Source organism: Urocitellus parryii, chromosome 1, assembly GCF_045843805.1.
Source record: "Urocitellus parryii isolate mUroPar1 chromosome 1, mUroPar1.hap1, whole genome shotgun sequence".
NCBI lineage: Eukaryota > Metazoa > Chordata > Mammalia > Rodentia > Sciuridae > Urocitellus > Urocitellus parryii.
This window is the reverse complement of record NC_135531.1, coordinates 191993725-192018601: the sequence shown is the minus strand read 5'-3', so window position 1 is coordinate 192018601 and position 24877 is coordinate 191993725. Positions and strand designations below refer to the sequence as shown.

Sequence of the window (24877 nt, the reverse complement as noted above, 5' to 3'; positions counted from 1 at the left end):
ATGGAGAAAAATTGAAGGCATTCCCTCTAAGATCTGGTACAAGACAGGGATGCCCTCTCTCACCACTTCTGTTCAACATAGTCCTCGAAACACTGGCTAGAGCAATTAGACAGACAAAAGAAATTAAAGGCATAAAAATAGGAAAAGAAGAACTTAAATTATCACTATTTGCAGATGATATGATTCTATACCTAGCAGACCCAAAAGGGTCTACAAAGAAGCTATTAGAGCTAATAAATGAATTCAGCAAAGTGGCAGGATATAAGATCAACACGCATAAATCAAAGGCATTCATGTATATCAGCGACAAATCCTCTGAAACGGAAATGAGGACAACTACTCCATTCACAATATCCCCCCAAAAAATAAAATACTTGGGAATCAACCTAACAAAAGAGGTGAAAGATTTATACAATGAAAATTACAGAACCCTAAAGAAAGACATTGAAGAAGACCTTAGAAGATGGAAAAATATACCCTGCTCATGGATAGGCAGAACTAACATCATCAAAATGGCGATATTACCAAAAGTTCTCTATAAGTTCAATCCAATGCCAATCAAAATCCCAACAGCATATCTTGTAGAAATAGATAAAAGAATCATGAAATTCATATGGAATAATAAAAGACCCAGAATCGCAAAAACAATACTAAGCAGGAAGTGTGAATCAGGCGGTATAGCGATACCAGACTTCAAACTATACTACAGAGCAATAGTAACAAAAACAGCATGGTACTGGTACCAAAACAGGCGGGTGGACCAATGGTACAGAATAGAGGACACAGTAACCAATCCACAAAACTACAACTATCTTATATTTGATAAAGGGGCTAAAAGCATACAATGGAGGAAGGATAGCATCTTCAACAAATGGTGCTGGGAAAACTGGAAATCCATTTGCACCAAAATGAATCTGAATCCCTATCTCTCGCCGTGCACAAAAGTTAACTCAAAATGGATCAAGGAGCTTGATATTAAATCAGAGACACGGCATCTGATAGAAGAAAAAGTTGGTTATGATCTACACGCTGTGGGATCGGGCCCCAAATTCCTCAATAGGACACCCATAGCGCTAGAGTTAACAAATAGAATCAACAAATGGGACTTACTCAAACTAAAAAGTTTTTTCTCAGCAAAAGAAACAATAAGAGAGATAAACAGGGAGCCTACATCCTGGGAACAAATCTTTACTCCACACACTTCAGATAGAGCCCTAATAACCAGAATATACAAAGAACTCAAAAAATTAGACAATAAGATAACAAATAACCCAATCAATAAATGGGCCAAGGACCTGAACAGACACTTCTCAGAGGAGGACATACAATCAATCAACAAGTACATGAAAAAATGCTCACCATCGCTAGCAGTCAGAGAAATGCAAATCAAAACTACCCTAAGATACCATCTCACTCCAGTAAGACTGGCAGCCATTAGGAAGTCAAACAACAATAAGTGCTGGAGAGGATGCGGGGAAAAGGGCACTCTTGTTCATTGCTGGTGGGACTGCAAAATGGTGCAGCCAATTTGGAAAGCAGTATGGAGATTTCTCGGAAAGCTGGGAATGGAACCACCATTTGACCCAGCTATTCCCCTTCTCGGTCTATTCCCTAAAGCCCTAACAAGAGCATGCTACAGGGACACTGCTACATCGATGTTCATAGCAGCTCAATTCACGATAGCAAGACTGTGGAACCAGCCTAGATGCCCTTCAATAGATGAATGGATAAAAAAAATGTGGCATTTATATACAATGGAGTATTATTCTGCATTAAAAAATGACAAAATCATAGAATTTGGAGGGAAATGGATGGCATTAGAGCAGATTATGCTAAGTGAAGCTAGTCAATCTTTAAAAAACAAATACCAAATGACTCCTTTGATATAAGGGGAGTTAACAAGGACAGGGTAGGGACGAAGAGCTTGAGAAGAATATTTACATTAAACAGGGATGAGAGGTGGGAGGGAAAGGGAGTGAGAAGGGAAATTGCATGGAAATGGAAGGCGATCCTCAGGGTTATACAAAATGTCATATAAGAGGAAAGGAGGGGTAAGACAAGATAATACAAATGGAAGAAATGATTTACAGTAGAAGGGGTAGAGAGAGAAAAGGGGAGGGGAGGGGAGGGGAGGGGGGATAGTAGAGAATAGGACAGACAGCAGAATACATCAGACACTAGAAAGGCAATATGTCAATCAATGGAAGGGTAACTGATGTGATACAGCAATTTGTATACGGGGTAAAAGCGGGAGTTCATAATCCACTTGAATCAAACCGTGTAATATGATGTATTAAGAACTATGTAATGGTATGAACGACCAATAAAAAAAAAAATTTAGAAATATTTCTGTTTTGGCATTGTCTGAAATTGGTTATCATTTCTTCTTGACTACTCCTTTTGACGATTAGTATAGCTTTCTTGTCCTTTCTCTAAGCACAAGTGATAGTAGTTTGTAGAATGGTGACTTTCTTCTTTTCAGTTGTTTATTTGGAAGTTATTTTATCGTTATAGGACAGTTGGAAGAACATGAATAATATTTAAAAAATCCATATACTCTTTATTCAGATTCATGCAGCCTTTCTGTCCAATCTGGAACCTCTTTCCTGCTTCGCATTTGCTATCCTCCACATGTGCTTCTCTCTAAGCCCAGCTTTGGACTACAAAGCACAGCTCAATGTCTTGTCTTTAGAGAGAGAGAAATGTTTTCCTCCCATCCTGCTATTCTGCAACTCATTTCCTCTATAGCTTTACTTTTTCCCAATGCATTTTCTACAGGAGAACGCCTGCTCCAGCCAATGAGAACAAGGCAACCATGAGGGAAGTGTTACAGCAAATTTCCTAAATTTCCAAATTTAGTCTCGAGTAAAGAGAGAGAAGATCAGACCTCGATGCATATACTTGTGGCCTTTTCCCTCTCTTAGTTTCCCCTGAGATGGGAATACATTACTGAAACACATACTTAGACACACAATGTTCTAAAAACAAAAAATACTGTTCACATATGCCATCTAAAGCTCCCTAAAGAACAAGGAAATATTTCTGCTAAAACATACACCACCACCCCTTAATAATAATAAATAAGAGAATATAGGATTTCAATTTGACATTTCCCTATATGGATTTCCTAGCTTAATTTCAATCCTAAAATTTTAAATCCACATATTTATAGGGGTTTTCCAAAGGAGCATCTTCTAGAACAAATGGGCCACCTATCTTTAAGAGAAGCCCACCTCATATTTCCACAATGAAAAGTTTTAAACTTTAAAACTGGAAACATTTTCAATTTCAAAAAATTCTCAATCAGCAGTATGTTCTATAATCTAGAGGTATAAAAATTGCTACTTTAAAAACAATCACAATATATAAAATTAAAACAAACTGTGTTGAGATCATTGTTACTTTATTGCTCTTAATAATTTTATGGAATAAGACATTCAGAAAACATTAAATTATTCTTCTAAGTAAAATGGTAATTACTATTTTCAAAACATGGATAAATTGTACCCCTGAAGTTAGTATATTCTATTTAATTCTTATATAGACATCCGTGCTATTATTGATTCAAGGCTTTGTCTCTTAATAGTGATTTAGTCTTAATTGTGATGAAACACTGGAGGGTTCCACTTTAACAAATTCCATTGCAGTTAGAGCCAAGGGCTTTAAACCACCTATTGAGTGTAGTTATTTCTGTACATTAAAATTACTTGTAGTGTATTATTGCTTTTATAATAGACTGTTATGCTATTTTAAATTCTTCTCAACATATTGAAATCTAAGAAAATGTGTTAAAAGTTTATTTCCGAGGAAAAAGTAGTCCTAGACAATCATCTTCCTATTTGCAAATGTTGTCTAAAATATGGTAGTTTATACTGTTTTTAATTTCTTTCCTTAATGGGAATGTGAGCTTACCTTATATACTTCTATCTTGTATGTCCCTTTTTAGTTTGTCCCATCAAACTTTATCTACTATTATAAGATATCCTAAAAATGAATTACCAACAACAAATACCATAAAAGTTGGTGACTAAATACTTTATGTTGATAAAAAATCTTTCTAATTTCTAGGAATTATCTGTTATCATTTAACTATATGATCTTTTAACTAAAGAAATAATTAAATGTTTAAAGTTGTTACCAAGAAAGATAGATTGATAAAAACATATGTAAAAGTAATTTTAGGTGAATTCTCTAATGATGAAGGATATCATCTTCAGGTGGATTAAGAAATGGCCAGATTAAGAAATTAATTCTTTTTGATGATGCCAAGTTAACCAAATTCTGAGATTTTTCCCTAAAGCTAACAAGATTCAACGAAATCTTTTCATAAGAGTCATAATGCCAGTTATAAGTATTGAACAGTGATTTTCCCTGCGTTGTGGTCACCCTGAAGAGACAGAGAGGACTCTTCCACCCAAAATTTGGTTCCAGTGTCAAGAATGAGGATGCCACAGATGCTGGGAGGTTATGAAAAAGTATATTTATTAGTGGTGTAATAAGACTTCCTGGGGAGAGCAGATCAGGCTCCCAATCACATATGAAAATGCCTTGAAAGAACAAAGAAAGGAGACTGATTTGGTTTGTTATTAGGTTTACAGGGAGAAGTTAGAGTGAAGAGTCACACCATGTGGGCCAGGATTTACATAGTTTTCATTTCCCACCAGTGCCAAAGGAAGTAGCACCCACACTTTGTTATCAACTTGCTCAGAATTGGGGCAAAACTGGATAAGGGGCTTGAAGACATCAGCCTTAAAAGTCCTACTTTTTATTGCATCCTTTTGGTTTTTTTTCTTCCATTGCTGAATCTATCAGAGAATGTTCAGTTCTTTCTTCTTAAAACCATAGCATTGTGGTTAAAAACAGGCTGCTTTCATCTGTTTCTATCAGAAACTGTTCAGATTCCCAAACTGTTTACTGTGCCATTTACACATGAAAATAAAACCTCAGAGGATAGGTAACTTGGGAGAAGAATCCCCCCAAATCTTCATACACATTACCCTGAAATCATTGGCCATCTCCTAAACTATACATACATCTCAGGAATTTGGAATTGGAAGGACAAAGCACTAAATAAAATGTCAGCAATATTGTGGTGCTAAGGAGACCAAGATCAGAACTGAACCTTGCTGAGGTTGCAAATTCTTGATAAGTACCCTGTTTGGGCTTCTCCTGATCTCCCAAGTAGCCACTTTCTAGAAATGAATACCAGGCCCTGGAAATAAGGGCACAACTGAAATAAACCTGCCTTTAAAAAGCTTTACACCAAGTATTGGGAGTGAGATATCTACTTGTACTCTGTCTACCTGCTAAAAGAAAGCTTAACCTAATTTCTTTTGGAGGAAAGTAATACCATCCAAGGTCTCTATAATTTTTTTCATTTGTGCTATCTGGAATTAAATAAGAAAATATGAGGGGTATTAGAAAGGACCAAAAGACTTTTACTTCCAAAATTCCATTTAATATATTTCTTTTTGGTGGTCTTTTATCTAGCAAAAGAATATTTTACACAGCAAATCCATACAGTTTTCTTATTAATCTTTGAAGTTTCATTTGTAAAATGTAACTTTTCTTGAATGATTGTGATTTTTTTGTTTTTCTTAATAGTAGTAATTTAAAAAAAATACATAAAACAGGTTTTCATAATAGGGACTTTTTGAAAAGCCAAGACCACCCTTTTCTCTTTTCTTTAATCTTGCTCATCATTTAAAACTCATTGTTTTAGTTTTCTTTTTTCTTTTTCACTTTAAATAGACATTAAGCAGAATCTCTTTTAGTCTTTTTTCCAATTGTTCACTATGGCAATTACTTTTTTAAATGTTAAGGATTATTGAGATATAATTTACCCTTCTAGGTAAGTTAACTTGTATTTTTTTAAACAATATTTTTTTAGTTGTAGATGGACACAATATCTTTATTTATTTTTATGTGATGCTGAGGATCAAACCCAGTGCCCCACATGCAAGGCAAGCACTCTACCACTGATCTACAGCCCCTGCCCAGTTAACTTGTTTTTAATATACAATTCTATGAGTTCTGCAAATGCAAGCAGTCATGTTGTTAGTTAGTAGAGATGAGCAATTGGTTACATAGCAAATCACAGGTTTACTCTAAGTTACTCTTAAAGTTTTCCTTAAATTACTACTAAGTCTTGTAGCAGATAACTTGTTAAAAAAAAAAAAACAAAAAACAAAAAACAAAAAAAAAAAACATTGGTACACAGATGTTGAGAGTAAGCAAAGGAAAACAAAAGGAGCTAATTTGGGGAAATGCATCAAAAATGGAGCTAACTCTTGACAAGATTCATTGAGGTTGATGTTAAGGTGAGCTAATAGTTAGGGCTACAGGTATCTTCATGTCTTGGAAGGGAAATTCCTTTAGTAGCACTAGGATAACTTATGATAGGTTACTGACCCCAGTGCCCACATTAACATGGTGTTGACTTGTAAATGAAGCCCCACTGAATGGAAAAGACACAAGAGACAATTCCTGGAAGGATCAGTCAGGGTCAGAAACTCAGATGCCTTGTGGGAAAGAGGAATTGAATACCTGATTGGCAAAGAGTATAGAAGGTGGTCCCCACCTCCCGGGTCAAACATCAAACAGCAATAATCTTGGAGACAGCATTGTTTCCTTCTCATTCTTGCTCAGAGAAGTCGAACTCTCTCCCTTGAAAATGCTCTGTGCTTGAGCCTGACTCTACTTTTCACCCAACTCTCATTTTGCTTCCACTGAACCTTCACTTGTGAAAGCAAAAATAACCAAAATGGGGAACAGGACTTCAACAGATCAGCAAGCTTTCTATTAAAGTAATGGAATGGCACATTTTCAGGAGAGAAAATGGAAACTGGTTACAAAAGGGGTCTGATTTTTATAGGGGTTAAGTGAGAGTTAATCGTAGAAGAATATTAGTGTGACTTAATCATTAGAGACTTAATTAAAGCAGAAAGTGTTGTTGAGCAGTCAGGAAAACAGTTGTTGAACCATTGATTGTGAGAGTTTAGAGCCTGTTGTTTTCCTTCTCTCCCAACCTGTTGACCTACTTTCTTGCTGGGGTTTTTTGTTTTCCGAATCCTTCAACTTGAATAAAATTCTCTTGCTTGACTTTCAGTGTCTGGCTTTAAATTTTCTTTCCTCTGAACAGAGGGACTGAGGTTTGGAGCTTCAGCTCCCTGCTCTTCTGTGATAATGTCACTGCCACTAAAATAAAAGTGTAGACCAGCTATATATCAAAAGTTCCTTATGTTGCTCCATTCCTCCACCACTAGTCCTTGGCAACCATTGATCTGCTATCTGTCCCTGTTGTTTTGCCTTTTCCAGAATGATATTGAAATGGAATCCTATTATATAGAGCAAAAGCTTGCACCTTTTGGTGGTGAAAGGTAGTGCTGGGATTGAACCCAGAGCTACCATCATTCTAAGCATGCAGTCTACCACTGAGCTATGCCACCATTCCAGTTTGCACCTTTTTTATTTCTAAATAGTATTTCATTGTATGAATATGCCAGAATTTGAATATCCATATGCCAGTTGAAGAACATTTCAGTTTGTTTCAGTTTCTGGCTTTTACGAACCAAATCACAATAAACATTCATTTAGGAACTACTTTTTAAAATAGGAATTGCTTAGAGATGCCCAAGAGTGATCAATTGGGCAGTGTGATAGTATGGAAAAAGACTGAGTGGAAAGACATCATAAAACATGGAATCTCATACCAATTTTATATCAGTTCTCCATGATTCAGAGAGTTGAACTGCTCTTTGCCTTTTTTTTTTTTTTTAAGAAAATGTGTATGATTTAGGGCTTATTCTAGTTTTAAAATAACATGATTTTGTGCTATATAGGTAAGGCATTTATTGTTGTTTTTTCTGAGAAATTATAAATGATCATACTGTAAGCAAAAATAACCAACATGGTTTTGGCACCATAATGAAAATACAAATAACCGAGACAGAAACAAACCTCAAATGGGTCACCCAGCTTTTCTTTATTCCCAAGTGTAGTCAATTAATCAGGCATGGAAGGGCTCGTTTTCTGGGTATGGAAATGGCCTGCAGGTTACAGAAGAAGTCTGAGTTTTATAGTTTACAATAAGAGTGAATTAATTATTGGAGACTGTAGATGTGCTGTTCGGACAATCAGAGACCTAGTTGTGCAGGTTAAGATTTTAACTTAGGAAGACAGTTGTAACAAGTTTGAAACTCATTGTCACTGGGAAAAGCTGAGAGCTTGTGTTCCCTCCATATCTTCCTTCCTCTGGAACCCATTGTTACCTAGAGCTGCACTATTTGCTTTTCTCTCTAGGACTCATTGGCAAGTTCAGGGCCCAGCGGTTCAGTATCTACTTCCTACCTTCAGGACCCACTATGGTTGGGAAGGGGTGTTTGCTTTCGGTGGAGGTGCTGGGGATGAACCTAGGAAGAAATGAAAGTTTGCTTTTTCCCTTGGGGCCCATTGTTACTAAGAAAGGATATACTGGGAGAGGTTTAATGTTTGGCTTATTTCCCTCTCTCCTCCTGAGCCACACTATGTGTTTTTCCTCAGGGGCTGTCTTGTAGGAATATTATTTTGCATAGTCCTTCACACATATTTTATAAAACTAAATTCTGTAAAATATGTATAACCAATATTTAAATTTAGGAGTCATTTTGTCTCTAAGTCCAATCACAAGTAGTTTGAAAAATAACAATTTGTTTAATGAATTTTAAAGGTCCCTATAGTTAATCTTAGGCTTTTTATTAACTGTGTGATCCAACTGATTTTGCATTGAAAAGTTATTTTGATAAAAGTTTTTGGTAAATGTTTCTTTCAAAATATCTTAGACTTTATTTTTGATACTTTTTTTTTTTTTTTAATTTAGATGGGTCTAGGAAAGACAATCCAGGCCATTGCAATTGCTTACTTCTATAAAGAGGAATGGCCTCTTTTAATTGTGGTGCCTTCATCCCTGAGGTGCTCATGGACAGAAGAAATAGAGAAGTGGATTCCAGAGTTAGAACCTGAAGAAATCAATGTTATTCAGAATAAAACTGATGTTGGGTAAGAACAACTTTTTAATCTTTAAGGAAAATAAAAACTTTTTGAGTGTATTTAGTATATTCTTATGTTTTGAATGGAATATAACCTATAATTAGATCATCATTTAACAGTAAGAGAGTAATGTAAAGAATTTGACTTTATATTTTACAATTTGAATTATTTATCTAAAATACACTAACATATTTAATCTAAGTTCCCTTATACTTTATTTTATTTATTTATTTATTTATTTTTGGTACCAGGGATTGAACTCAGGAACACTGAATCACTGAGTCACCTTCCCAGCCCTATTTTGTATTTTATTTAGAGAGATGGGGTCTCACTGAGTTGCTTAGTGCCTTGCCTTTGCTGAGTCTGGCTTTGAACTTTCAAATCCCCGTCTTAGCCTCCCGAGCCACTGGGACTATAGGTGTGCGCCACCATGCCCAGCCACCCCTTATATTTTAAAAGTAAATATAAAATACGTATACTTCTAAAGATATATGTATTTACTTTACATATACCTTAAATATGCTTAAAACTCTTTTAGGTTTCAAAAATAAAGTTTACAATTTTTCAAAGATTAACTTGAAACTGGATGAGCTTTTATGTTCAGAAACCATGGTGAATTTTGCTTTCCAAGTTGTTAGTTAATACACAAGTTTTATGTGATGCAAAATTAATATTAGCAAGTTCAATTTTATTCATATTATTTTATAATTTTGATAATTTATATTATGAAAACATTAGCTTAGTGAATATTAGAAATCAACATTCTAAAAATCTATCATAGAATTGCTAGGATATTTTCTCATTTTCTTTATAACCATTGGGATAATCAACTGATTTAAAAATTCATAAATTAAATTTCATAAATCAAATTTACTGATTTAAATTATCATTTTCAAAGATTCAAATTATTGGTTTTGAAAGCAGCACACAAAGTTTAAAAGCAATACATCTACCTAAAATAAATATCTATTAATACTTGGACTTTTTAATGTGTGTGTGGTATTATTGCATTGTACTATCTTCTATAAGACTCTTGGTATATAGTGTAAAAAGCTTTGCCTTCATGAATGTGGAAAGAGTTAACAGAGAATAGGTTTCAACATTGGAACCCTAATTCATTAGCATATGTGTTTATGGGTCCAAAGAAATTTGGCCACTGTTTGCATGAATAAATTAAAATGTAGGCAATCATTATGCATAAATTTTTCTGTTCTCCAATAAAACTGCATCAAATTGAAAAGACAATAATCTAGATGATATTGAATGTATTAAGAGGATTCCTAAATCATTTTCTTTTTGTTATACATTATTTAAATGTCTGCATTTAAATATTCTTAAAAATGTCTCCTCTGCATCTTTTTTAAATAATTTTTATTATTAGTTGTTCAAAACATTACATAGTTCTTGACATATCATATTTCATACATTTGATTCAAGTGGGTTATGAACTCCCATTTTTACCCCGTATACAGATTGCAGAATCACATCGGTTACACATCCACTTTTTTACATACTGCCATACTAGTGTCTGTTGTGTTCTGTTCCTCTGCATCTTTTATTGACTTTAGATCACCTAGTTTTATTATCATTTCAGAAATATACTCTCTTGAAATTAAATAGTGGCTAATACTTTTATTTGAATAATATTTGGGATATGTTAGATAGGACTACAACCCCAGTGTATGTTTTCTGGAGGATATTAACTAAGGGCAGAAAAACTACCTAGTCTTTCAGATTCTTAATGAACTACCTTTAGGTACATACCAAACTGTGCCAACATGTGCTTATGACAAATACATATATTTTCCCTGGCATATTATGGCAGTTATGCCTAGACTGTGCACTGGTTAAGACATGGCAAGATAGAAGCCACAGAGGCTCCTGCATTGGTCTTCAAAGCTTTTTTCTTAAGTATTATTATAGTATACCTAAGTTAGTAATATTAACCTTATACTTTTTTCTGCAAGCTCTTTTGATGTTTGAATACAGTAAGAGAAGCATAGGTCTCTGTATAAAGTAGATTTATAGAGGGCTTAAAATATAGTTACCATTTAAGAGCTCTGATGTTCTATCAGAGGGTAGAGAATGGCCCTCTGTATTTTTTCATTGGTGATATAGAAAATGCAAAAGTGATATCTTTTAATGTTCACGAATTTATTTATCTCATTCCAAAAGTGTTTATTGGTAGCAAAGCACTGTATATACAAATATCAATAAAACTCATGTTCTACCTTTAACAATCTCATTCTACAGTAATGGAGATATATAAATATAAAATATGTAAAAATATGTAAATGAATAAAATATTATAGATATGTGAATTATGGAGATCAAAAGATCAGGATTCTCTTTTGCTAACTGATTCTCTATATAAGATAGTAAGCTCCTCCTCTTCTAAAAATACCCTTGAGCCAGAGGATGACTGAGGGACTCCATTGGCGATTTATATATATATATATATATATATATATATATATATATATATATATATATATATAAATTAAAAAAAATATATATATATATAAATATATTTTTTTAATTGTATTTGAACACAACATCTCCATTTTATTTATTATGTGGTGCTGAGGATCGAACCCAGGGCCTTTCACATGCAAGGCAAGCACTCTATCGCTGAGCCACAACCCCAGCCCCTCCATTGGCCTTTACTGGGTAGCATCAGGAATATGAAATGGCCTGTAGTACAATTGTATAGCCCTGTTTTCCTAAGTATTATGATAAGCACAATACTAATATCGCCCAGGTTAAAAAAAAGTGCTGTTCTATTTGTAGGAAGGTTTCATTGAAGATTCAATTAATATTTGAATATGCACTTTTTGTATGATCCTAGGTGCACGAAAATGTTGTCAGAAAATAATTTTCTTATCTTAGTAAAATGTGGCTTTCAGAATGTTCAGGTATTCCAAAGATAACTCAACCAGAATTTTGGTTTTGCCTACCAAAATTTTAAATATTGGATCTTGGTTTTTAATCATATTTAATAACTATAAAATCTTAAAGAGAAATTGAGTTTCAGCAGTAACAGTGGCCCACTTCACCTTTTGAATATTACCCTTGCTGCTTATGGACATGTTTTTCTTTTCCTCTTCTCCCTCTCCCTTTCCCTAACCTGGGATCAGGGAATAAGATTACCTTGAGTTATCTGTTTTCCATAGGAAGGAGATGTAACCTGAAGATCTAGGAAGTGACTATCTCCCAAATTAAAAAGTGAATTTCAACATACCATCAGGGCACACCTGGAACGTAGCCTTTGAAGAGCTTCTTTAAAAGCCCTTTCTTTTCCCTGTTGGTCAGAACCAGAGCCTCTGGAACAAGAATCCCCTGTGCTTCTCCTTTGCTAGCAAAGCATTAAGACTTCTTTTTCTCAAAACCTTTTCCTCCTTATTGGATTGGCATCAGGGACAAGGACTTTTGGTAACAATACCATCTCCTCCTGCTTCTCCTCTTTTCTTCCTTTTTCTTATGATTTTTTCTCCAAAAAGTTATATGTTTATGATAAATTAATCACTGGATTTTCTTTTCTAGGAGAATATCAACCAGCAAAGTGACAGTTCTGGGTTATGGTCTTTTAACCACAGATGCATTGACTTTGATAGATGCACTGAATAATCAGAACTTTAAAGTAGTTATAGTGGATGAATCACACTACATGAAGTCCAGAACAGCAACCCGCACCAAGATTTTATTGCCAGTGGTACAGAAATCAAGACGTGCCATTCTTCTTACAGGAACTCCAGCTTTGGGAAGGCCTGAAGAGGTATTAAAATATTTATTAGCTGGGCTTTTTTAAAAAAAAAAGAAAAGGGAAATTAAATCAGTCATCTGTTTTGCATTTTTCATTAAAAATTAGATGCATCAGATGTCAAAGATTACATTGGGATTTTCTAGTCAGCTATTAATCATTAAATATATCTTTTATTATGGCTGTTTTATCTGTTTACATGTAAACCTTAGCTATGCTTGTGTATTAAAAAAAATAGTGTATGTGTGTTTGTTTTTGAAACTGGGATTGAGCCAAGGGGCACTTAACCACTGAGCCCCAGCCCTATCCCTTTTAATTTTTTATTTTTGAGATAGGGTCTTACTAAATTGCTTAGGGCCTCACTAAGTTGCTGAGGCTGGCTTTGAACTTCTGATCCTCCTGCCGAGCTGCTGGGATTATAAGGCGTGTACCACTGCACACTGCTTTAAAAAATAGTTTTAACCTTTATTTTAAGGTTTCCATATTTAGTACAGATTTGTAATATTCCTCACACAAGTACATAAGTGCCTTAGGGTTGGGTTTGAATCTAATTCATTTCTTTTATGATTACATTGCAGAACTTGTCTCTGTTCCTTTTGTACTTTAAGATCCACATTTGGGAAGGTAGCAACTAGAGCTTGTCTGTAGACCAATAAGCTGTCCACTTAAATGGAGGAGTAAGGCATCTGTTTGATACCCCATTTAATTTTACCACTCTAAGAGGCAGATGGGGTTTGGAGGGGTTACAGGTTTAGGAAGAAGAAACAGTGGATGCAATTTTCATCATTCTTTAAAGGTCAATGTTCCCTAAGGAAGCCCTGTCTTCTAATGAACACTGAGCCCCAGAATAAACATGGCTTGTTGTCTCATAGGGTTGCTAGGATAATTAAAGGAGTTATTGTTTTGAACATACCGTAGCCGTTTACCCGGGTAGATTATAAGCACTTAACATATGGTAGCTATTATTCATTATTATGCCAAACCTGGGTGACAGCTATTATCATTGTATCTCTAGTATGACCTAGGCTCTACTTTTAAGTTCTCTCCCTGGAAGTCTTCTGGGATACATATAATGCTAAATACATAGTGCGGAGAAAATATTTAATTTACTCTTGGAAGTGGCAAGAGTGGCAGTGGGAAAGTAAACTCCTAGTAACTTACTTATGTTATGTTCCAAAATTATGCCATTGAATAAATAGGAATGAAACAAGGTACAGTGGCATATACCTGTAACCCAACAACTTGGGAGGCTGAGGAAAGAGGATCATGAGTTTGAAGCCAGCCCAGATAATTTAGTGAGACTCTGTCTCACAATAAAAATTAAGAGATGTTGAGGACAGTAGAATCAATTCAGGGATAGAACACTCTTAGTTTCAATCCCCAGTAACACAAAATAATAATAATGATAATCGTAATTATAATGGTGACTATACCTTTAAAAAAATCATGAAATGTATTAGTACAAGAAAGAGAATATGTAACAAACATCTATTTAAAATAACAAAAATATAATGAATACCATCTACTTATTATCTAGCATGAGAAATAGAACATTGACAGTATAACAGTGCCCCTGTGTCCCACTGTGGTCATGTGTCCATAGTTTCACCCTTTACCCAATGTAGCCACTGTTAAAGCAAGGGTGATAAATGTAAAGTTTGTTTTCAGGACTCTCTAAGAAAAATAATATTGGCCAGGAATGGTGGTGCATGCCTGTAAACCCAGTGGCTTGGGAGGTGGAGACAGGAGGATTGCTAGTTCAAAGCCGCCTCAGCAATTAAGTGAGGTGCTAAACAACTCAATGTAACCCTGTCTCTAAATAAAATACAAAAATTAGGCTGGGGATGTGGCTCAGTGGTTGAGTGCTCCTGAGTTCAATCCCCAGTACCAAAAAAGGAAAAGAAAAAGAATATAGATGACAGGTAACATACATGTGAGAAGGGACTGTGGCAAAATGGAGGAACTATGTTCTTCTGAGAGAGACAATCACTTTTTTCCAAGGAGTGGATGCCATAAGGAGGGGGGAAAAAAAGGAATATAAGATTTCAAATGATAAGTTAGGGATTTTGATATGGGGAAGTGTGAATCCTCCAATTTTGTTATTCTTTTTTTTTTTTTTTTAATGTTTTAGTTGTAGATGGATACAATACCTTTATTTATTTATAAAGACAAATAGTCTTTATGTGGTGCTGAGGATTGAACCCAGTGGCTCACACATGCTAGGCAAGTGTTCCACCACTGAGCCACAACCCCAGCCCTTGTTATTCTTTTTCAAGATTATTTTGGATATTCTGGGTCCCTAGAATCTTCTTATAAATTTTGTTTTTTTATCAGGTTTGTCAGTTTTTGCAAAGAATTCAGCTTTAATTGTTACAAGTACCATGTTGAATGTATTGATTGTTTTGGAGAGTATTTCCATCTTAACAATATTTAGTCTTCAAATCTATGAGCATGAGATATATTTCTATTCATTTGTAAGTCTTATTTATTTTTCCCCAATAGTACTTTGTAATTTTCACATCTTATGATGCTTCTGTTAAATTTAATCCTATTTTTTTTATTTCACTATAAATGAAATTTTTCTCAATTTCGTTTTTGATTGTTTATTGTGGTATAGAGATAACAATTTAATTTTGTGGATTTAGCATATACCTTGCAAACTTGCTGAACTTATTTATTAGTTTAATATCATTTAAGGTTTTCTATATAAGATCATGTCACCTATTGAGAGTGATAGTTTTACTTCTTTCTTTCCAATCTCAATGATTCAGCCTTTTACTATAAGTATAATGGTATTTGAGTTTATCCAAGATTCAAGTTGAGGGAGTTCCTTTCTAATTCTTTTTTACTGAGTATTTAATTCTGAAGGGATATTAAATTTTATCTAGTACTTTTTTGTATCTATTAATATATCATGCAATTTTTATCTTTTTCTTTCTTCGGAGGTTGAGAAAAATAGTTCAAAAGATAGTGGTGATTAATGCACAACTTTGTGAATATACTAAAAGCCATTGAATTGTGTACTAACCAAGTATGAACTTTACATTTATGAGTTATATCTCAATAACACTATTTTAAAATAACAATATAAACTACTATGTGTAGCCTATCAGAGTTGAAAAATGAAAAAAAAATGACATTATTAATGTGAGGATGAATTGGGATAGTCTTCATGGGCCAACAGGGTAACATCAATCAAGTTTTTTTTAAAATATTTATTTTTTAGTTGTAGTTGGACACAATACCTTTATTTTTATGTGGTGCTGAGGTTCGAACCCATGGCCTCGCACATGCTAGGCGAGCGCTCTACCACTGAGCTGCAATCCAGCCCAATATCCATCAAGTTTTAAGACTGTTTTTTAATAATCATCAAGAATACAAATAATAAAGCTGGTGAGGATGCAAGGGGAAAAGGAACACTTACAGAGTTATGTGGGATTGTAAATTAGCATATTTGTTATGGAAATCAGTATGGAGATTTCTCAAAAGACAAGGAATGGAACCACCATGTTACTCAGCTATTCCACTCCTCAGTATTTCTCCAAAAGAACTAAAGTCAGCATACTATACTAATACATGCATACCCATGTTTATAGCAGCACAATTCATAATAGCCACGTTATGGAACAAACCTAGGTGTTGTAAACAGATGAAGGGATAAAGAAAATGTGGTATACATACACAATGGAGTTTTACACAGCCATAAATAAAAACTAAAGTCATTTCCAGAAAAATGGAAGGAACTGGAGAGCTTCATGTTAAGTAAAATAAACAAGACTCAGAAAGTCAAAGATTATTTGTTTTCTCTCATATTATGTGGAAGACAGAGGGGGAAAAAAGGACAAAAGAAAAGGATTTTCATGAACAAAGAAGGGGGACCAGTGGAATAGAGGATGAGAATCAGGGGGAGAGAAGAGGGGAAGAAAGGGAGACGTAATGGGCACTGAATATGACCAAATTATATTATGTGTGTGTGTGTATAAAATACTTAATGAATTCTACTATTTTGTAAAATCATAAGGCAGCAAAGTAAGTAAATAAATTTATTAAAAATTAAAATTGGAAAGTGAAAAACATGGCTTAATTTCAACTTTTCCACTTCTAAAAACATATTCCACGAAACTCATCCAATAAAAATAAAGGTAGGCCAGGTATGGTGGCGTATGTCTGTAATCCCAGAGACTGGGGAGGCTGAGACAGGAGGATTACAAGTTCAAAGCCCACTTCAGCAAGTTTTAGTGAAGCCCTAAGCAACTTAGCAAGACTCTGTCTCTAAGTAAAATATAAAAATGGCTTGGGGTTGTGGCTCAATGGTTAAGTTCCCCTGGGTTCAATCCCTGGGACCAAAATACATATACAAATTAATAAATAAATGTAGATGGATAACAGATAGATAGTTGATACATATACATCCACAGAATTTTATGATGTTATTAATTTTTGTAATTACATAAAAACTAGAAATAGCTTTTATATTCAATGTCAGGAATCTGTTTAAATATTAACAATATGTATACTTAATAATGGGTGGCTATTTAACCTCTAAATAGTACTTTATTATCATATTGCATTGGTTATATAATTTTTCAAACCAAATAAAAATGTGTATGTACTTTACATGTTTAGGGGACATAAAGATATATTTGGGGGACAAAATTTTATTTAAGTAACAATATGGATAATATGATCCTCTTGTAATAAAAGAGTATATATATACATATATATATATATGCCATGTAGGTATGAAAAAATGTTTATGTTTAAGAAACACATAACTGTTGCTCCTGAAGAATGGATGGGTGGGTGGAAAGAGAGAAGAGGTACTGAAGAAGAAGTAGTAGATTTTATTTTATACATTGTAATATTTTATTAACTTATTTTATCACCATAATAATACTTGAGAATATTTCAACTTATTGAGTATATTGTATTGTTACAGCTTTTCATGCAGATTGAAGCTCTTTTTCCACAAAAATTTGGAACATGGACTGACTATGCCAAAAGATACTGTAATGCACGTATCAGGTATGACATTATTTTCATGAGTTTTTATCCTTCACATTTCCTGTGAACTTTAAGCTTCATTAATCATTCTTTGTTCCAGTGTTTTCCAAACTTGTGGTACTTATGGAGTAATTCCTTCAAGTAAAAGCTTGTGTGGATGAACTATATCTAAAATAAATAGATAATGGCAAAGTAGTTTTTTAAAAATTTTTGCTTTATACATTTCACTTTTTTATCTTTTTAAATATTTTTATTGACTAGATCTACATGCATATATATAAAATTAAAAAATGAGTGCTTTTTCCTCCGTGGTCTCCCAGCCATATAATAAGTTCCCCCTTTTTTAAAAATATATATTTTTTAAATATTTAAATATTTTTGTCAGTGGACCTTTGTTTTATTTATTTGTTTGTTTGTTTGTTTATATGTGGTGCTGAGAATTGAACCCAGTGCCTCACACATGCTAGACAGGTGCTCTACCCCTAAGCCATGACCCCAACCCTAATTCCCTTTCCATATAACTGATGTTGATAGTTTTTTGTATACCTTCTGGAGATAGTCAATGCCTGAGCAAGCATTTATTTTGCATGTATAATATATATAATATTGCTCCATGTATGTACATTATATATACATATATATTATTGTTTTGCTGTTTGCTTTCTTTACTATATATATTGGCAGTCCTTTCATTTCACTTCCTGAAAGAGCTTTGATGTTTTGACATTCATTTAAAATGCTATGTGTTTTCTACTGTTTGGAATTTACTTATACAGGTCACTCTTAATAGGCATTTGTTTGTCATACATAGCCAATGCAATTATAAATATCACTGTTCACATTGAGAAGTAGCATATTATAGTTGTTCAAGAATATGGAAATCCAGACCTAGGCCACCTATATTTTATTTTCACACCTTGTTTTATTTAAGGAAAGTACCTTTATCTCCTCATACCTAATTTCTTAAGCTCTAAAAACAGAATGATTAGGCCTGCCTCAGAATTATTAGACTTATATTTGCTTATACTTATGAAGGGCTTGAATTTAGATTGTACGTAGTGAGCACTCAATACTTATTATTTTAATATTTCACTTCAAATACATGTGAATAAATCTAAGAGAAGTTTATGAAAATGAAATTGCTGGTTCAAAGGGCATAAATATTTGAGATTTTCCCAAATCATTCTTCACAGAAGTTAATCATGGAAGTTATGTGTATAAGGTTCTCTCTTTTCCCATACCTTGTCAACAAGGGGAAATATAACTTATTTTATTCTTGCCAACCTGATCTGATAATAATTTTAATGTACATTTGTCTTATTATGTTATTAAATGCAATTGAGCATTTTTTATACATATATAAGTCATTTATATTTTTTCTATTAATATATGTTCTTTGCCTTTCTGCTTATTAAATGTATTGGCTTTCTTCTTATTATTATGTTGGAATTCTTTACATATTATAAAAAACATCCCCTTGTATGTGATATGAGTCTTTCATGTATTTTCTCAGTATGTATTTGTTTTTCTTTTTTCCTTTCTATAGTTCCTTCACATACTCCTAGATGGTCATGGTATTCTTATGCTTTTTAAAGATCTGTAAATTGTGAAGATTCCTTCCCAGATTGTTTATATGAGGGCAGTCTAATATTGATACCAACATCAGATAAGATGGTACAGAAAAAAAAACAGGGATTATTTCTACTTATGATTATAAATGCAGAAGTCTTCAATATTATAGACTTGGAGAATCTAGGATCTCATTAGAAGGCCTATTATGCTGATTATATATAAATGAAGAGTTTTTATATCAGGAATATAAGCATAGTTTATTTATTTATATTATATTCATTTTATTTATTTATTTTTCAGTCAGGGTCTTGCTGTGTTCCCTAATGTGGGCCATGAACTCCTGGGCAGTAGCATTCCCCTGCCTCAACCTCCTCATTTGCCCAAAATTTAAAAGCCCATATCCTGCACTTCTTCAGTGCTATTATACATAACTGTCATGGTTATGGTTTTATGTGTTGTGTTATTCACAATATATGTATATATAGGCATACAAAAACATAGGTATATATACATACATATGCACATGTATGCATAATTAAAATTGCATAACTATTAAATAATAAATTAATGAAAATGATCAGGTTGTAGAGGATGTCGTAAAATTACAATTTTATACTATAAAATGGAAAAGAATGCAGTTTTTGAAAATAGTGATGCAAGTCTATATATATTGATAACAAAGAATTTACAAGACATATTATTAAAAGAAAATGAAATATCAGAAAAACTGTTTTATTTTTGAAGAGTGAACACACACACACACACCCACCCACACACACACACACACACACACACACACAGAGATTTTTTTCTGGATGTCGCTCTCGTGGCCTCTGCCCTAGCTGACAGCCACTGATGCTTTTCAGTGCCCTATGGAGTCCCTTTACATGTGGTTAGTTCAACTATTCAACCTTAGTGTGAGTACTGAGCTACCTAGAGATTTATAACAGGGGCCAGTATGTGATCAGTGTGGTAGGGAATATATCCTACCTTGGGTCTTCCATGGAGTGAGTTACCAACTAGAAGCTCCATGAGGACAGAACACTTTTCTTTTCCAGTGTTATAGTCCCATTGTATAACATAGCATCTGGCGCATGACATTTAGTCTTTATTGAATCCTTGAATACTAAATCTTTTGTTGTTATTTTGTTCCCATGGAACTTCTGGACATGTATAATGTTATTTGTCTGCTAAATTCCTAGATGATCTGAGCTGATGGAATTGTTTAGAAAATTGATGAAGTGTTAAAAAAAAAATAAGAAACACATTTTTCTAGGAGAAGCATTTCTTTCCTTCCTTCCTTCCTTCCTTCCTTTCTTCCTTCCTTCCTTCCTTCCTTCCTTCCTTCCTTCCTTCCTTCCTTTCTTTCCCTTCCTTCCCTTCCCTTCCCTTCCTCCCTCCCTCCCTCCCTCCCTCCTTCCTTCCTTCCTTCCTTCCTTCCTTCCTTCCTTCCTTCCTTCCTTCCTTCCTTCCTTTTTCTTTCTTTCTCCACAGATTTTTTTTTCTTTTTTTTTTTGGAAAACAAATACACATTCAAGGGAGAATGAAGACTATCTCAAGTGAAAGACATCTTTGGGAGTAAAGCAATAAATATGCATTTAAGGGAGAATATAGGCCATCTGGAGAGGGAGCAACTTTCGGGGTAAAGCAAGAAATTCGTATTCAAAGGAGAATGTAGGTCATCTTCAGAGGGAGAGACAGCCACAGAAGTATTTCTCACAATGTAGATATGGAGGTCCCTGAATAAACAGGGGTGGACTAAGTGATTTGGATAATCTTTCCCAGTCCCAAATCTGACTTTCTTCATATTGATTTTAAATAATGAGTAAAACACCAATTCTTCCTTTAATCAGTGAATTACTAAAATGAGTTCTTATATAGGTTACACCAACACTTTATTATTTCTGTGCAAACAAATAGAAAAACTAGTACCATTTGGCTAGTTTTTGTTAAGAATTCTAAATTGATTTTGTTTATAACTTGAAGTGAATGGTTATATATTGGCACAAAGGGCTTAATTATTATACTACAGCCTTAATTCATATACTAAAGTGAGTTTTGATTAAACTATGCATCCTTTTGGATGCTAGTTTGAACAAAGAAATAAATCTTTAGTCTTTAACAAGTTTTTGGGGGGGGGTTGGGGGGATACTGGGTATTGAACATGGGCGGTCAACCATTGAGCCACATCCCCAGCCCTATTTTGTATTTTATTTAGAGACAGGGTCTCACTTTTGCTGAGACTGACTTTGAACTCTTGATCCTCCTGCCTCAGCCTTCTGAACCACTGGGATTTCAGACATGTGCCACCGTGCCCACCTTAATAAGTTATTTTTTTCCATTTTTTTTTTAGTTGTAAATGAACACAATACCTTTATTTTTATTTATTTATTTTTATGTGGTGCTAAAGATTGAACCCAGTGCCTCAAATATGCCAGACAAGTGCTCTACCACTGAGCCACAACTCCAGCCCCAAGATATTTTTTAAACAGTGCATATAAATGAAAATGAATGATGTTTTGCTGACTTGTAGATTGATTCTACAAATTAATGTTTCTTCTACTTAAAAATCAACAGTAACATCTATTTTGAATATTGTTAGTGTTCTACTATCTGTCTTCCTATCGAACATAATCTTGATTTAGTTTAGATATATATATATACATATAAACTTAGGTATTTACTCAGAGGAAATTTGCCCTGTATACAATTTTGCTGATGGATTCTGGTTATCTTAGTTATGATTCTTGACTATAGACAAGAAAAGTTCAAGAAGCTGAGGCAGGAGGAGCATGAGTTCAAGGCCAGCCTTGATAACTTACTGAGACCTTTTCTCAAAATAAAATGAGGTTGTGGCTCAAAGGTAGAGCACTTGCCTAGCATGGGACACTGGGTTCAATCCTCAGCACCACATAAAAATAAAATAAAGATATTGTGTCCACCTATAACTAAATAATAAATATTTTTAAAATAAATAAATAAAATGAAAAGGTCTAGGGATGTAGCTCAGTGGTAAAGAGCCCCAGGGTTCAATCCCCAGCCAAAAAAAGAAAAAAAGAAAAGAAAAAAGAAAATTGCCTATGTAAAACAAACCTACTAGATTTGCTTTGAGAGAACTAGAAAAACCTAAGTGTTCAACAAGCATATCTTTCTGTTGTTTTGTTTAGGACTTGACAATGAAAATGTATACTTGTCCTTTTTTTAATTAATGCAAACACTGTTTCAAAGAAAGTTTCATCTTTATGAAGTGCTGAATGATTGTATAGATTGTGTTCTATTTTTCTGTTTTCTAGAGAAAGCCATTTTAAGATTAATATCATGCTTCTCAAAAGTGATTTTCTTCCAGGTTCCATCAAAAGTTTTGCTTTTCCATTACTTCTTTACCTTGAAAGCTCTGTAGTTTCATAGACTCATACTCAGATCAAGGCATTTCCTGGCATTTTAAATTAGTCTGTGCCATGCTGTATTTTTTCTGTAATGTTTTGATTCTGTGAAGGTGTCATTTTCACACTATAATTTTGCAGAATGCAAATCATGGTTAGTTATTCTGTTCTACACACATTTTATATTCAAAATGTCATGGCTGTGTTCAAAATAAAGTTAGGTTTAAGCAAAATGTTACATTGCCTTTATAAAGTTTATTAAATACCTAAGTAATGGCAAACAGAAGCATACCAATGCAAATGTGATTAGAGAGAAGTCAGGGTCTAAGTAACTGTGTACCTAGTTTGATTTGAGAGGCACAGAGCAAAGGATTACTTAACCAGAAAATCCCCTATCCAAAATGCATTACATCATTCAGTTTACTGAGTTATATTTAGAGTAAGCTATAAATACAAATGTGACTTGAAGATTTTGAATGATCAATTGGTCGAGCTAGAAAAGACTTTAGAATTCATCCAGTATCCCTCTGTCAATTTATAGGCAACTTGTGAGGCTAAATTGCTTGTCCTATATCTGATTTTTTTCTTACTCCCATCCCTCACCCACATATACTTTTCCTGGCAGTAAGACTTAAGAAATGGCAACTTTAATAAATATTACTTTACATAGAAAAAATACCCTGTTATAAGGAGGTACCATTAAAAGGTACACTGTGGAAGACATACCTGTCCTCTCTAATATTATGCTTAAAGATTAGCATATCCCAAGAAGAGCTGGAGATATAGCTCAGTGATAAAGTGCTCCACCTAGCATGCACAAGGTCCTTCATTCTGTTCCCAATATAATAACATCAAATTTTTGCCAGTTCTTCTTAGGAGAATTAGTTGTCTAAATTTTTATGAGAGGGAAGCTGGGTGATAATATACATTAAAGGTATTTATAGCCATTCCCAAAGAGTGTTAATTAATGGGTTACGGTCACCTTCAGGAACCATCTCTTACGGAGTTGTGCTGTACTTTTTCCTCAACACTGTCTCATTTAATGTTCTCGCCCATGTCTAAATAGAGTTGATGTATATTCCACTTGCAAATGGCTCAGATCTGAGAAAAGTTAATATATGGGATAGCAGAAATAGTTTGAAGAATAATTAGAAAAAAGTTAATAAGATAAATTCTGCACTTATGCTTGGAAAAGTTGGCTTTTGTGAAAGGTGTTTGATAACTTTCTGTACTTCAGTTCAAAAAGACTTCAGTTTTGAATAAATCTAGACTAAATTGGAGTAAGGGATGGCTCCACTCATTGCTTATGGTTTGCTTATAATTTAATCATTCATTTAAAAAATATTTTAGGGTACCTGTTATATGCTATGACATGTGATAGCCATCAAGTATTCATTAGGAAACAAGACGCACATGGTCCCGGCCTTCACTGAGTTTTCAAGTCAGATACTATCCAGGTAATTACAGTTGTGACAAGGCTCATAAAAAGAAGTAAAAGATGCTATGGCAGAGTATATCAGAGTGAACTAATCAAGTCATAGAGGCCAGAAGAAGTATCCTGTTAGAAATATTTTTTGCTTCTCAGGCACAGGCCCAGATCAAGAGAAATTGCTGTACCGTTGAGCTACTAAAAATAGTCCTATTCAGCTGAATATTCTAGAGCTATAAAAAAAGAGAATCAAGAAAATGGCAGAGTTAGGTAGATCTCATGTTATACAGAATCTTGTTCTTCATCCTAACAACAATAGGAAAGCATTGTACAGTGTTTTGGTTTTTAGTTGTCACTATTGTTGGGGTTTTTATTGTAGTAAAAGAGAACAAAATTTGCTCTTTAACCATTTTTAAATGTACAGTTCAATAACTTAAAGTACATTTACATCATTGTACCACCATCACTACTACTAAAGTTCCATTACTAGAACGTTTTTATCATCCCAAACTAAAACTCTGTGCTCGTCATACTGTGCTTTCTATTAGGTTTCTGCAACGTGAGGTTTTAAAGCATGGAAGAGATGTGCATGATTAGATTTATAAGTTTTGGGGTTGTTTAAAGACAATAATTTCACATGGTTCAAAATTCTAAAATTCTATAATCTAATTCTAAAATTCTATAATCTCGTTCATTTAGCTT

General features: G+C 34.0%; 1 protein-coding gene across 1 annotated transcript in view; it reads left to right on the top strand.

Moving 5' to 3' along the window:
- Window positions 1-8857: 8857 nt before the first annotated feature.
- The window catches only part of Zranb3 (zinc finger RANBP2-type containing 3), a 116071-nt gene continuing 100051 nt past the window's right edge, over window positions 8858-24877 (top strand). The window contains exons 1-3 of the mRNA XM_026389034.2: window positions 8858-9036; window positions 12571-12802; window positions 17727-17812. Of these exons, the coding sequence (XP_026244819.2) occupies window positions 8858-9036; window positions 12571-12802; window positions 17727-17812 (497 nt within the window). The remainder of the gene's footprint in view (window positions 9037-12570; window positions 12803-17726; window positions 17813-24877) is intronic.